At 52.5% G+C, this 13,662-nt stretch overlaps 7 protein-coding genes across 7 annotated transcripts; 4 read left to right on the top strand and 3 right to left on the bottom strand.

Annotated features, from left to right (window-relative positions):
• Positions 1 to 57: 57 nt before the first annotated feature.
• Positions 58 to 1,879, bottom strand: ASPVEDRAFT_60462 (uncharacterized protein; the record flags this gene model as incomplete). Its single annotated transcript, XM_040815528.1, has 6 exons — positions 58 to 362; positions 412 to 1,037; positions 1,087 to 1,530; positions 1,578 to 1,642; positions 1,686 to 1,705; positions 1,853 to 1,879. 6 exons carry the CDS (start codon positions 1,877 to 1,879, stop codon positions 123 to 125), a joined length of 1,422 nt encoding a protein of 473 aa, XP_040665196.1. The 3' UTR covers positions 58 to 122.
• A 422-nt stretch (positions 1,880 to 2,301) lies between these two features.
• On the top strand, positions 2,302 to 3,711 carry ASPVEDRAFT_148510 (FAD-dependent oxidoreductase; the record flags this gene model as incomplete). Its single annotated transcript, XM_040808164.1, has 7 exons — positions 2,302 to 2,330; positions 2,376 to 2,601; positions 2,650 to 2,721; positions 2,767 to 2,821; positions 2,866 to 3,196; positions 3,244 to 3,277; positions 3,324 to 3,711. The coding sequence occupies 7 exons, from the start codon at positions 2,302 to 2,304 to the stop codon at positions 3,585 to 3,587; spliced, it is 1,011 nt and encodes a 336-aa protein (XP_040665197.1). The 3' UTR covers positions 3,588 to 3,711.
• Positions 3,712 to 5,511: 1,800 nt separating this feature from the next.
• Positions 5,512 to 5,855, top strand: ASPVEDRAFT_81045 (uncharacterized protein; the record flags this gene model as incomplete). The annotated part of the gene is made up of 2 exons (XM_040816968.1): positions 5,512 to 5,626; positions 5,677 to 5,855. The coding sequence occupies 2 exons, from the start codon at positions 5,512 to 5,514 to the stop codon at positions 5,853 to 5,855; spliced, it is 294 nt and encodes a 97-aa protein (XP_040665198.1).
• Positions 5,856 to 6,154: 299 nt separating this feature from the next.
• On the top strand, positions 6,155 to 7,982 carry ASPVEDRAFT_38861 (Rieske [2Fe-2S] domain protein). Its single transcript, XM_040811787.1, has one exon. It carries the CDS (start codon positions 6,185 to 6,187, stop codon positions 7,526 to 7,528), a length of 1,344 nt encoding a protein of 447 aa, XP_040665199.1. The 5' UTR covers positions 6,155 to 6,184; the 3' UTR covers positions 7,529 to 7,982.
• On the bottom strand, positions 7,634 to 8,558 carry ASPVEDRAFT_124183 (glutathione S-transferase family protein; the record flags this gene model as incomplete). The annotated part of the gene is made up of 3 exons (XM_040806159.1): positions 7,634 to 7,976; positions 8,024 to 8,271; positions 8,322 to 8,558. The coding sequence occupies 3 exons, from the start codon at positions 8,556 to 8,558 to the stop codon at positions 7,634 to 7,636; spliced, it is 828 nt and encodes a 275-aa protein (XP_040665200.1).
• A 618-nt stretch (positions 8,559 to 9,176) lies between these two features.
• On the top strand, positions 9,177 to 10,551 carry ASPVEDRAFT_81048 (uncharacterized protein; the record flags this gene model as incomplete). Its single annotated transcript, XM_040816969.1, has 3 exons — positions 9,177 to 9,807; positions 9,855 to 10,004; positions 10,058 to 10,551. The coding sequence occupies 3 exons, from the start codon at positions 9,177 to 9,179 to the stop codon at positions 10,549 to 10,551; spliced, it is 1,275 nt and encodes a 424-aa protein (XP_040665201.1).
• Positions 10,552 to 10,911: 360 nt separating this feature from the next.
• On the bottom strand, positions 10,912 to 13,200 carry ASPVEDRAFT_26254 (uncharacterized protein; the record flags this gene model as incomplete). Its single annotated transcript, XM_040809878.1, has 1 exon — positions 10,912 to 13,200. One exon carries the CDS (start codon positions 13,198 to 13,200, stop codon positions 10,912 to 10,914), a length of 2,289 nt encoding a protein of 762 aa, XP_040665202.1.
• Between the last annotated feature and the right edge of the window lie 462 nt (positions 13,201 to 13,662).

A 13,662-nucleotide genomic window follows, 5' to 3' on the forward strand; every position in this document is an offset into this window, starting at 1 on the left:
ATAAGAGGACATTAAACGGGCTGACCGATGGGTCAAGGCCCAAGCCATCGGGTATGGGTGGAAAATTGTTTTGTATATTGCATTATCTGCAAACTCTCATCACGATTGTGATCTTGAACTACTCAAGTGGCATATCTAAACAACGGGCTCCTATCGCCCATCTCTGACAACTCCTCCTCGGTATACCGCGACCGAATCTCATTCTCATCCATCGCTGCCCGCTTGGCGTTAATGCGTTTGAGAATAAAATAATAAATCACAGGCCAAATACAGCCAAATACAGCTAGCATTCCCATGCTTATTCCGAATCCGACTGGATATGTGGGTGCTTGGCTGGAGATGTAGATGTTGGAGCCGACAATCTGGACACTGGTTAATTGACATGCTGTAGTACGAGTTCACGAGACTTACACCGCCGAGCTGTGAGAAGCTGACCATGGCCGCAATGCCGACGGCTCGTTTCATTGTTCCGGCGCAGTTGAGCGAGATCCAGGCAGTCACTGCTGGGGAGATCGGGTATAGCCCGCCGGTGATGAGGAAGACCCCAAATAGCGTCACTCCTGGAACGGCGGGGTATCTGACACTGACTAGCACGATAATGAATCCTGCGAGAGCCATGAGATTCGGCAGCAGGACGGAGAGCATTCTTTGTTGGTACCGATCAGCAGCCCAGCCGGAGAAGGCTGTGACCAGGCACGCAAACACGTAAGGAGGGACTGTCATCGCCTGGGCTTCGGCTGCGTCATACCCGAGATTGCTGATAATAGTTGGCAGGATGAAGGAGTATCCGTAGACAGTGACGCAGAGGGTAAACTCGATAAGCACCGTCGCGTAGATGTGGAAGGACTTGAACGCAGAGGCGGCGTGTTTCCAGGAGAACTCTGACTTTTCGGCCACACCTGTCTCGCCCCCGGCGGAGTATTTGTGGCGGAGGATGAGGAATTGTTTCTCCTCGGGTGTGAGCCATCCACCTACTTTGGCTGGTGTGTCATACACGAACCAGAATGCGCCGAGTGCGAGGAGAAAAGTGAACAACCCTAAGGCTATCAGCAACTGCGTTCAAGTGGTATCCGATTTGTGAGTTACCTTCGATGCAGTAGATGAATCTCCATCCTCGATAGCCCCAAGTGTAATCCAATTGACCAATACCGTATGCTAGTAGACCAGAGAATGCCCCTGCAGCAGAAGCCCCGGAGTAGAAAATCGCCATTCGAGAGTGCACCTCTTTAGGCGAGTACCACGAGGTAAGAACAAAAGAACACCCGGGGAACACGCCTGCTTCAAACACTCCTAAGAGCACGCGAAATGCCGCCCAGCCTCCGAAATTGACCTGGAGGGAGGTGAAAACCAGAATGGATGAGACGGATAGTAGGAGAGCCGGTAGCCAGATCTTCGGCCCAAACCGTTTCAGTGCTATATTCGACGGTACTCCCCCGAGTGCGTATGTGACAAAGAATATAGACAGGCAGGTATTCCACTGCTGGCTGCTTAGGCCCAAATCAGGTTCCACACCAAAGAGTCTTGCATTCCCTGTGAACTGTTAAATGAGGAAGTATGGTGATTGAGAACATACATACCAACATTTGTTCGATCGATGTATGACATGAGGTAAATTATAATCAGCTGCGGCAAGACATGCAAACTGAAGAGTTAGTTTAGAAATGACAAGAAGTCAACACACTTACTCGACCTTCCGGACCAACTTCTGCAGTCGCTTCCCAGAGAAATGTTCATTGAGCTCCAGGAACAGAAGATATTCCGAGTTGGTGTTCTCGATCTTGCCTGGGCGAACATGTACAGACGAGGGCCTTGGAATATTCTCCGCTATCTTCTCAGGAACATCGCCACCTACTATGACTGCGTCACTTGGGGACTCCATGGTAGGTCAATATACCTCAAGCACTGGATTGACGGAATGGTTTTTGGTCACTCCATCATGGACAAGACTCAATTTATAGCGCGCAGCCACTGATAGGCACAGAAAGCCACAAGTTGAAATGGAGGCGGCCGACAGCCCTGGTGATAAAGGACTGATACGTATTTCCCCGCAAAATCTTCAACTTGGAGATAGCAGGGGTGCTCCAACCGGCTGGGTCGCATCGTGATAGGAGGGAAGCCGGCCGATTGTCGGGCGCTAGGAGGCCGCTCTGGAGGAGAACTCGGGGCCTAGGACTAGCGGCCGAACAGCCGATGGCAGAGAGATATCTACTCCAACTCATTAGGATAAGCGGTATAAAGGCCTGATATTGGAGTCGAGTCCAGTCTCATATCAGCTGTGAACATTGGGACTGATAAACCATAATGCCGAAAATAACTATTGTCGGAGCCGGGTACGTGCTTCCAAGGTTTCATGGCCAGTGCTAACAATGGCACAGTATCACCGGCATGGCTATTGCCAGCATGCTCTCGAGGTCAAACGAAGTGACGATTGTCGCTCGTAACCTCCCGGGCGACAGCGAAAGTCGGGAATGGTCCAGTCCTTGGGCAGGCGCTTGCTTCCTTGGTTTGGATGGGTCAACTCCGTTCGAACAGAAGCTACAGGCAGACTCCTTCTCTTACTTGTGGAGCCTTGCAAAGAGCGATCCGGAGTCCAGTGTTCGGGTACGGCGTGCTGTAAAAACTTACGGGTCGCTCTAACAGTTATACCAGATCATCGAGATGCATGACCTACAGGATGAGACACCACTGGAGAAAGTCTGGTACCGGGATTTGATGCCAGAGGTGAGTGGTGAGATACAAAAGCTAAAGCGATGCTGACGTTGGTAGTTCCGCGTAATGTCGCCCAGTGAGTTGCCTAAGGGCACCAAGCTTGGAATGAGCTGTGAGTTGTCTTTTCCATACGGGTTTACATAGGCTAATTGGTAGATAAATCGGTCGTCATCACACCGGCCGTCTTCCTTCCATGGCTCCGGAAGAAGCTCGAAGCTGCCGGTGTGAAGTTTGTACGGAAGAACCTGAAGTCACTGTCCGAATTGAAGGGCTTTGGGCATGAGGTGCTCGTCAACGCGACTGGCTTCGGGGCAAAGTTTCTCGCAGACGTTGCGGACCAGGGAGTACAACAAATCCGCGGCCAAACTGTGCTTGTGAAGACACGACATGACAAGATTTTCATGCGGCACGGCAAGGACTACACATACGTTATACCACGCCTAGACGGGACAGCTATCCTCGGAGGAATAAAGCAGGTCGACCAAACGTAAGTGTCGCCCAGCGGTCAAACGTCCCTACTAACCAATATGACAGATATCCGGAGGTCGATCAAGACATCAAGCTCGACGTAAGTGTCATAGCCACTGTCCATCAGCCCCAGCTGACATTATTAGATCCTTCGACGCGTCCACGAGAACCTCCCTGGTGTGTTCCCCGGCGCTCAGCCGGCAGACTTCGAGATTGTCCGCGACAACGTGGGAATCCGGCCAGGGCGATCTCCCGGTGTTCGAGTCGAGAAGGAAGTCGTAGATGGACAGAACATTGTGCACGCATACGGTACAGGAGGCGGTGGTTATGTATTCAGCTTCGGGTTGGCGAGAGCTGCTGGGACAATGGTTAACGACTTCTTGTTTGCTGCACCGAAGTCACGTCTATAGTTGGCGCGTTCGTCAAGTTTCCGCATCTAGTGGCAGCAGCACCCGGTAGATTCAATGATACTCATGAGCCTCAGATACTAAGATCACCTGGGCTCCAACATTGCGATACCAGCAAGGACAGTGAGATGTTTGCTGGTTATCGTGGTTGTTTGGCTTGGAATGCTGTCATTGTTTACCGCCATCGTCCCTCCTGGCAAGCCTGAGGCATCTTTATGTCGCCCCAGGCAGACACAACAAAATGGCGAACCATAGACGCTCCTGGATGGTAGTGATAACTAAACCCAAATGGCAGTACCCCAACAATTATCCGGATCATTTGGATGGGAAAGTTTTGTTTTTACAAATAATACCGTGAAGCAGTATAGTTATGCCAAGCGTATTATCATATGGCTACCGCCGTCTCATGACCTCAAAAGCAAACAACCTACAAATCATACGGGCGACTTCAAGCAGCACTACTTCCAGATTGGTTGCAATGCATATTCACGGGCCTCAGCCTTGTTGTCTGCCGGAAACTCGGATGAGGCTGGCATTGAAGGTCATCCATCACTCACCGCTGAGTCATGTACAGTATATATATATCTCGCTAGCCGGCGGAAGTAATAGACTTTTCTCAAACAATTATAATTTTTACACCACTGACGACAGTATCACTCGTGACAATCTTGATTGAAACTGACTTAAAACTCGGTAGGTAAATTGCACTGAGCAACGGGGTGAATATATCCTGACTTGTATCTACCATGTAGATCAAAATGGAGACCGTACGAAAGCAAAACAACACCCATGACCTTGTCGACCAAACGCTCGGCAACACTTGGACCTGTGTACGTAACAAGCCCCATCCCTGCTACAGGAAAGACTCTCATGCTGCTCAAGTGTCGCTGCGGCTACAGTGCCAACCCCTGGCCTCAGGGCTTGGAAGTCTTGCTCGGTCTTCATTGTTGCGCTTGCTCCCATCAGTCAAGGACTTGTGGATGTTATCGGAATTCAGCGTGATGCATTTGGACTGCATGATGTAGGGGGGTCCATTTTTGTATACAGACTTGGGCCTCGCTCTCGTGTTAGCATACTCTCTGTCTTTTAGTCTGTTGAGTTGCTTTTGCCTAGTTGGAATAGTGATCCACACTGGTCCCAGGTGCTTGATAGTGCTAAAAAGTGGATAAGGGGACTCATATTCGCCTGTTTGTGAAGAAAGTCATGACCTGGTTGTCTCCATGTCCCCATGAGGATGTTAATAGCGAGAATAGCTTGGGACCATGTAGATCGATAATGGCACGCCTAAAACAATTGACCTGGCTGGTTATTATCACTTAGACCCTGGCAAACAACTCTTTGCTTTCCCTGGCTATTCACAGATATCTTGCCCTACCCTCGTACTGCGGAGTAGCGTCCGCAATATGTCGATCCCGCCGCATCAGCTACGGCTGAAATACGAAAGGCCCAAAGGGTAGTTCGGCTACCCAGAGTACGGAGTCGTATACCCCAGATCGGCATTAGATCTGCAGATCAGGCGAGATACAGATGGATATGGTCCTTCAACAGCCTCACGCCTTCGCGATGATTCGCCCACGACACACTGTGGTTGAGCTCTCTGTCCCTATCAGCTGTGTTATTGTCAGTAATTTCACAAATCTCGTGGGCCCTCGCGGTTTATCGTCAGATCGAGCAATTTACCAAGAGCCGTGAGACTTTACAACTACAGAAATAGACCTACCACCATGTGATTGAGGGCGCAGTACGCACTATACTCGTCCCGAATTCCATTCAAGAGACAGTGCTCAAGCCCGCGTCCTCGCCAGGTATAAAGAGGTTGACAATCCCCGCTCTAGAAACCATCAATTCCAATACTCAATCAGATAGCAACCACTCCTCTATTTCTACTTCGAAAGATAAACCTTTCAAACCTCATACAACTACCAAAATGGTCAAATTCACTGCTCTCGCTGTCGCTGCCATTGGCACACTTACGCCGTTAGTCGCTGCCCGGAACTGCAAAACTGGCCTCAACTACTGCGGTTGGAACCTTCTCGACATTGGTATGTTTCGACCTTAACCAAAAGAAAAAACAATTAACAGAAGGATATAGGAAAATATGGTGCCCAAGTCAACCAGGCCCTCGACAACGCCAACCAGCCAACAGACAACAGTCACATCAACCAGTCGCTTTTCCACTGCAACGGAGGACAGAATGGCGATATCTCGTTTTATACTTACTGCCGCAGTGGCTGCCAGGATGGTGGCGAGGACAAGAGCGACTACTGCTAGGTCTTTTGCGGGGGTGTATATCTGCTCGAAGCTTTGAAGACTGGTTGACCTCATTCAACATTGGGCCATACGTGTACTGGCAGTCAGAAGCAATTGTCTGTATCTAGTTTTGTATTTCTGTTTGTTATTCAATCTACACAGTCTTACTTCCCAAAGTAATCAAACATTTTCCAAATTAGTTCACATAGATATTGTTATGTTGGTTTTATGTAATTGTGCAGATGCTTAGTAATGAGATCCCCCACCAACGGAAATGCTCCGGCTGACAATTTTTTGATGATGTTTGGCATCAGAAATTCCCCACGATAAGCGTTCTACAAGCTTCCACAATGCCGAAACTCAGTCTTGGTTCGCTCTCTAATCTCACATATACTAGATATGTGATCCATCTGTCGGACGGCAAGCGGCTGGTGCTCTTTCGCCTGCCGTCAATCGACGCAGGCAGACGCAGCAAAGCGAGCAATGAAAGCAATGACGGCTGGTCTTATTACGCCATGGAAGCTGAGTGCCCGCATGCTGGCGGTCCTATGGAAGATGCTCAAGTCGATATCGAAGACTCGGCATACATCGCGTCATGTCCGTGGCATGCATACGATTTCAATGTGGAGACCGGCGAATCCAGTGTCGGCATCAAGGCGTGCACATTCCCGATCGATGTGGATGGGGACGATGTGTTCCTGAGTTACGGCCCCGAAAATATTTCTGTTGCGAGGCTGGAGCCGGTCAGTGAGGCGATCAAACTGAAGACGCCTTGCTCTGATTCTACAGCCTCGGCGGAGACTGAACAGCCCACCACGCCGCCAGCAACGGCGCAGTATCTGGATGAAAATGCAACGCTCTGCGACTGGTGCGCCCATATTTTGAACACATCGAATTCCGAGCATAAGATAGAGCTCACGGCTCATCTGTTTTCGACATTCACCAAACGAGAGGGTACATCCTCGCCGATGACAATTATCGGGCCAACCCCTGCCTCGCTTCCCCCGACACCGCCACGGGAGAAGCTTGTTGAAGTCCGACCCGGTGCGATGCAGAAACCCGGAAGAGGGGGAACACTGAAGAGCAGAATCGCTATGCTCCACGCTCTGGCGAATATTGAACAGTGGGCAATTGACCTGGCTGTGGATATCTGCGTCCGGTTTGCCGAATTCCAAACTAGCCCAGAAGCATCGGATTCTGCGAGAAACTTACCCCGGACATTCTTCCACGACTGGCTCAAGGTCGCGAACGACGAAGCGAAGCACTTTTCCCTGCTCCGTACTCGCCTTGAGGAGATGGGCTCCTACTTCGGTGCTCTCCCCGTTCACCACGGTTTGTGGGAGTCGGCGACCAAGACAGCGCATGATCTCCGCGCCCGAATCAGCATCATCGCTCTGGTTCATGAAGCACGTGGCCTCGATGTCAATCCGATGACCATTGCGAAATTCCGGAATGCTCGGGACGATGAAAGTGTCAAGGCCCTTGAGGTCATACACAACGACGAGATCACCCATGTCACTACGGGCCACCGATGGCTTACCTGGATCTGCCAGGAGGAAAAGTCCGATCCGGTGGAGGTGTTTCGATCCAACGTACGGAAGTACTTCGTCGGCGGACTCAAAGAGCCCTTTAACAGAGACGCGCGCGCAATGGCCGGAATGGACGGGCGGTATTACGACCACCTGGTCTACTGATACTTGCCAATATCGGTCGCAGTTGCAGCTATTGCAGCTCTTGATCTAAACGTCTATAACATACAAGGATCTAAAATATTCATACAGGTCATGAGCAATCGTCAATCATAGTCGGATCTCGTCAATAGACCCCAGCGACGGGTCCCACACAGTCGGTCTCTTCCCCAATGCCTCTTGGCCCGGTGGCAGTTTTCGGACAGTGTTGGCGTATGCGCGCAGCTCAGGAGGAACCAGCTCGTCAAGGTTGATGTCGAGAAGCCGCGCGATGAAGGGAACAACATGGGCATCCAGTACCGTTGGACCGATTTTGTCACCAAAGATCCAGGTTCCACCACGGCTATACTTGTTCCGCAACGCCACGATCTCTGCTAGAAAGGCAACAGAATTGCCAGTCATGCTGTTCCCGGCTGATATATTCATTGCCACCATTTCCCGCTGCTTCATTTGCCTGGTTCCTGTCAGCGACCGATAAAGTTCATGGATTCAGGGACGTACCGATCGCGCTTGTATTCCAGGGCTTCGCGGTGGGTATCAGTGATGTCATGGTTGGTTAAAAAATCTTCCACCGCGGGGTTGGCAGCTGTGTACCCGTCGATGGTCTCGTGCAGCTGAGAAAGGAGACGACATATCTCAGTCTGATGTTCCTTGGGCAGTAGACCTGGGCATTGGTCGCAAACCCAGTAGACGATCGACAGCGCGTCCGTTATTGGCGACGGCAGCGACTTGCCAGTTAGAGTTGGCACCTGCAGCACGGGTTACCTCGAATTCCGGGGTTTAGAATGAAACAACGTACTCGACCCAATGCGTTCACCTCGACGAGATACCACTCCCGCAGGTTCTCGTGCTTCTCAATGTTCACGAGACGGTAGCCCAGATGGGATAAATCACGGCTGGGCCGGAGCTTCCCCCGCAGCGCCAGCACAATCGTGAAGTGGACGGCGAGGCAGGGGATGCTAAAGGGATAGATGTACAGACACGGGTCCCTTTCGTGCCGCCTTAATTTCTTCAGCAACCGCGTCGCTGCCGTCATGTCTGGGATGGAGTGGCCTGGGCAAGAGGTGTCGAGAGACATCAGACCAGCCTGCCCGTCAGCCCGGTGGGCGCCGGCGGGGCGATTCCGGTGTCCACCAACGAGAATCGGAAAATCCTGCCAGTCGCGGTCTCTGTTTTCGTGGCCGCGATTTATCCGAGTCTCCCCACCGTTTCGGAATGAGTGTACCAAGCCTTTGGCTTTGCGCCGGCGGGGTGGACCTGTCTCTGACCTGTCTCTCATAGATTGCGTCTCTCTTGGCACTCCAGGTCCGACCGTTCCTTTTGGTGGAACTGCAGGTTCCTGCCAGGCACTGAACCTCAACCTCCCCTGATTCTGCACTGAATATCACTTCATTGATCTTTACCTAAGCGGCCTTTCTCCAGCCCATATTGTTGCCAAGATGTCCGCCAAGCTGTCAGCAGCTGCCCCTAGCGGCCACCAGCTTCCACCAGCGTCCACCAAGCTACCACGGCGTTCTTGGGCCCCTGTTTCAGGATGTCTATATATACAGTTGCCAACGCCTCCGGCCATGTTGATAGCCCATCCGTTCTCTTCCATGCTTAGCTATTGACTAGCTGCATTTCCATTCGTTGTTTTTATTTTCCCTTATCCAAAATGAAAGCCGCTCTCTCCCTATCCGCGCTTCAGCTGCTGGCCAGCCATGTTGCCGCGCTCCCTGTCAACGAGAAGTCTATCTCCATTCGCGAACTGAACGACAGTAACTTCCCATGGCACATTGGTGTCCCCAAGTACCGCTCTCCGGCTGCCAAGCGCCAGAGCAGCCTTCCCTCCACATGGGACCCCCCTTCTGACCTCGTGACGCCCCTCCAGGAGGTCTGGGACCATGAAATGGAGACTTACAGCGAGCCGCTGACCTTCAAAAACTATGGTTTCGACCAGGTCATTGCCGCTGAAGGAAAGATCAACTACTGTGTCCGCTGGGACTCCTCCCAGTCCGTCACAGCGGAGCAGCGCGAGCAGATTGCCAAGACTGCTAGCACCCACTACAACAAGTGGATTGCTGGCCTTGCTGGATTCGACGGCTGGCCTTATGAAAGCGTCGAAGTTAGTGTCGTTGGTTGGGCTGTGAAGGACGAGTCTCTGCTCGAGGGCGACACTTCAGGCATTGACATCTACACTGACACCGATGCCGACGGCAAGCCTCAGTGTGCTGAGTCTTGTGGCCGTTTCTTCCACACTGACGGCGACTACAGCGGCTGTGAGGCTGGTGCTGACCGTCACTATGGTATGACCTACCCACATATCAACGGGAATATTTACTGACTTTCGTAGACCAGAGTCTCTGGTTAACCGAAGGCCTCGAGGGCGGCTTCGGCGGCGATTGGGGTCAGCAAGTTGGGTCGGAGTACTTCCTCCAGAACATCGACTCGGACAGCATCCACATTTACCTCCACGAGCTCGGCCACACTTTCGCTCTCGATGGTACGTTCCCGCAACATCCACCTTATTTCATGGAATTTTGCTAATTAGAATAGACTTCTACGACTGGACCCCAACTGGCGTCGACAGCTTCATCATGCTGGCAGGCAGTTCCATGGAAATCACCGAATTCGACTTCTGGATGCTCCGCGACTGGTGGCGAAACCTGAAGGACCGCTACGACATCGCCGGCTCTGGCTCCTCCGGCTCTGCATCCAGCACCACTGGTCCTACCGCCGCTCGGTACACCCTTTCACCAACTCCGTCTACCCCTGTTATTCCCACCGGTGGTCCCATTGGCGGCGGCCCCGGCGGACCTAGCGGTGCTCCCCCTGTTCCATTCCCGACCCCGACTGGTGCATTCCCGACTTTCACCCCTCCTACTGGAACTATCCCTACGGAGGCGCCTGGCGCTAGTCCCTCTGCCCCGTGGGGTGGAAACGGCGGCTGGGGAGGAAATGGTGGTTGGGGTGGAAATGGTGGCTGGGGAGAGGGTTCTGACGATGAGGAGGGTGGTTCCTGGTGGGGATCTCTGTTCGGCGGGAACTAGAAATCCAAAGCGGTCGTGTTCATAGTTCGGCGTAGTTGGTGTTGTGTATAAAGCTAGGTGTGTTGTTGCGCTGTGAATGGTACGGGGTTTGTACTTCATATTCCTCTATACAATTCGTACGTAACCAATCCACTTTGACGGTTCAGATAAAGAGTGTGTATTATAGTCAATCTTATAACCAGGAGAAATATTGAATCCGGCATCAGCATAAGCCCTAAACCATACTCACCTTGTAGTGTTCCATCCTACATTAAATAACCAATTGTTTTTGATATGACCTCCCATCCACCAGTACGAGCCGCTAGACATAGATTCCCTCAGCAAATAGCCACCTTGCCCACCTCAGCTACGAGTGAAGCATTAAGATGTCGACCGATGGCTGAAGGCAAAGGAAACAGCCCGACGCGGTTTAACCCTCTCTGACTGTCCTCCATTCCCAGTCCCAGTCTCATCCCCGTTTGCCTGCCCCTGCATAACCTGATACCTCAACCTCGCCGTAAGCGGCGCCCCAGACTCGGCATCCCTGACCACCCCATCAGAAGGCGCGGGATGCATCAGCGCCGTAACAACAATACTCGTCGGCGACTTGGGCGACTCAAACCACAGCACCGTGGTAGCAAACACAACAACCATACCGATAATGAAAATCACCACACCCAGCGTCTTTGTTCGGGAGTCGATGCCGAATTTCCATAACTGCACTGTTGCCCACGATGTTAGAGTTGCTTGCGTGTATGGCTTGTCTGCTTCGCGCTCCTGCTGGGCGTTCCGGTCTGCGTCTCCGACTGTTGAGATGCTTCGCGTTGTGTATGGGATTAGGGAGACGGCTTGGAGGAGTGTGTAGGAGTGGATGAGATTGAAGCGGAGGGAGTTGTCGGCGGGCGAGGATATGAAGCGTTGGAAGGCGTCGATGAACCGTGTGCTTGAGCCGCGGGTGCCTGGGACAATGCCATCGGTGGCGTTTGCGGACCATGCGGCTAGTGTCCAGGATGGGTGGATGGATATAGTGGCGGCACCATTGGTGTTCTCGTCAGAGCCTGGGTCGTCCTGTAAGACGCCGAGCTGGACTAGTTGGAGCAGGTTGGAGACGGGAGATGGATTGAGGGCGTAGGAGGCGAAGCTGAGGAAGGCGGTGTTGTCGCACCATATTGCGGTGTCGTTGGTGTATTGAGGCATTGAGTACTCGTATGTCTGTTGGCTGCTGGAGATATTGCGGAATAGTGAGTCTGGCGGGTCGGCGAAGAGTTGGTCCCAGTCGCAGGAGTCTTGTCTTAGGCAGGACTGGTCACGGAGGTATCGGGCCGCTGGGGTGGTGTAGATCGATACGTCCATGTCATATAGCTGAGCCGCCGAGTCCAAGATGGTAAATGAGGCTGAGGTCGAATTGTCGTTCCATCCTGACCCCCAGCGTATACACTTGGTCGCTGTTGTGCCGTTGAGGAGAGACGCCCCTTGGTAGCAACGGATTTCCCTGTTTGAGGAGACATTGAAAATATCTGGTCCTTGGTATATCCAGCAGCTTCCGGCCAGCCCAACAGTGGGACCAACTCGTTGTAACTGAGCTTGGAGTGACTGGTTGAAGCGATGGGAATCGGGATAGCTGTCGTTCAAGCCAGTATTCGAGGTAGTTGCAACATAATAGTCAGCCAAGTCGGCTGAGAATCCGCGTAGGAGCTGTCTATTTGGGGCCCATTGAATGGCTGCAGACTGAGAGACATTGGCACTAAATGTCAGATTGGCCTCTTGGGATACCGGGGGGAGCAGCACTGCTTGCCGTCCCTCGAACTGTCTCTCGCTTGCGACGGCTGCTTCGACCAACTCATCGAGGCTGGCCCCGTATAGATTGTCAGTGCAACTATAGGCCCCGTCCGCCAGCTGGCCCGCTCGACAGCGTGCGATGTTGTCGTCCTGAGGTGCCTCGGCCGAGAGCATCTCCCCGAATGCGAGAGACTCGTCCTTGTTGATGTCTATCCACTGTAGCCCTGGAATGATAAGAGTGGCAGTTGCAACGCCCATCAGGTTGGCTATCACACACAAGCAAGCGGCAGCAAACATGAAAACGTATAGAATGGCCGGTCTTGATATCTTGCTCGTCGATGTTGGATTCGTCGTAGTCTGGTTCTTCTCCATGGCTAGATCCCTCGCCTTGACAGCTAGGTCTTTGAGATAGAGAAGGTCCATGAACTCTGCGTATACCAACAACAAGCTGACTGGAAGCCGGTTGTCTTTTGCAGATAGATGGAGTGCAATTCGGTAGATGAACCCGGCAGCCACATACATGAACCAGACTTCGAGCCCCTTAGCCACGAACTGCAGAGCGCCCAGGACATCACGGTTTGTGCCATCCAGACGGTCAATCTGCTCGATCTGGCTGGTGGAATATGGATCGATGCGACAGTGTGAGCCGCAGTTGAGGCCAGCGCCGATAATGTGGCCTCGGAAGTTGAGGACCAGGATAGCGATTGACGGACCAAGCCAGAGAAATCCGACCAGATTGCGAGGCTGCAGAATTCTCCGGAAGCCTTCTTTGACCAAGTCAAAGCCTGTGGGATCTGCTTGTTGTGGCTGCGGTGGTACCTCCGGCCGCGGTTGTGCATCGGTGGGATTCTCCACGAGAGCATCAACAACGGGCGATTCTGTCTTCTCCATGGTCTCTGAGGATGAAGGAATTCTTTGATGATGAGAGTATCAATTGGAGCAGTTTCACGAAGGAGGACAAGCCCGCCCAAATTCAGGGTGGAGAGTGCAAAGCACCAGCAGACAAGGGTTTCCAACCCATAAATGAGTGCAGGCCCATGCCAGCCAGTTATGGATGGATATCGCGTTATGTTCGGTCATTCTGTATGTCGGGCCCCGCTTGTCGAGCTGCCCGAGTTCAGCTCTCCTCGTTCGGCTTCGTTGTTAGCTGTCAGATTTGCATGGCAGCTGAGTGACTGGATAGGATTGTCCCGGAACGTAGCTCCTAGACACCCAGCGGGATTTCCGCCACCCCCCCCTGTGAGCTGACGTGGTACGGATGTGCCTGAATACGAAAAGAGCAGCTATTCAGAATTCCGGCTGCGGCCAGTCGATCCTGTTCGCATGGTGTCGGCTGACCTCCGTGATGAGTGT

This window comes from Aspergillus versicolor (assembly GCF_001890125.1).
Source record: "Aspergillus versicolor CBS 583.65 unplaced genomic scaffold ASPVEscaffold_2, whole genome shotgun sequence".
In the NCBI taxonomy this organism is placed as follows: domain Eukaryota; kingdom Fungi; phylum Ascomycota; class Eurotiomycetes; order Eurotiales; family Aspergillaceae; genus Aspergillus; species Aspergillus versicolor.

Excerpts from the sequence above, each read along its gene's own strand:
- ASPVEDRAFT_38861 (XM_040811787.1), top strand. The coding sequence starts at position 6,185 with ATGCCGAAACTCAGTCTTGGTTCGCTCTCTAATCTCACATATACTAGA.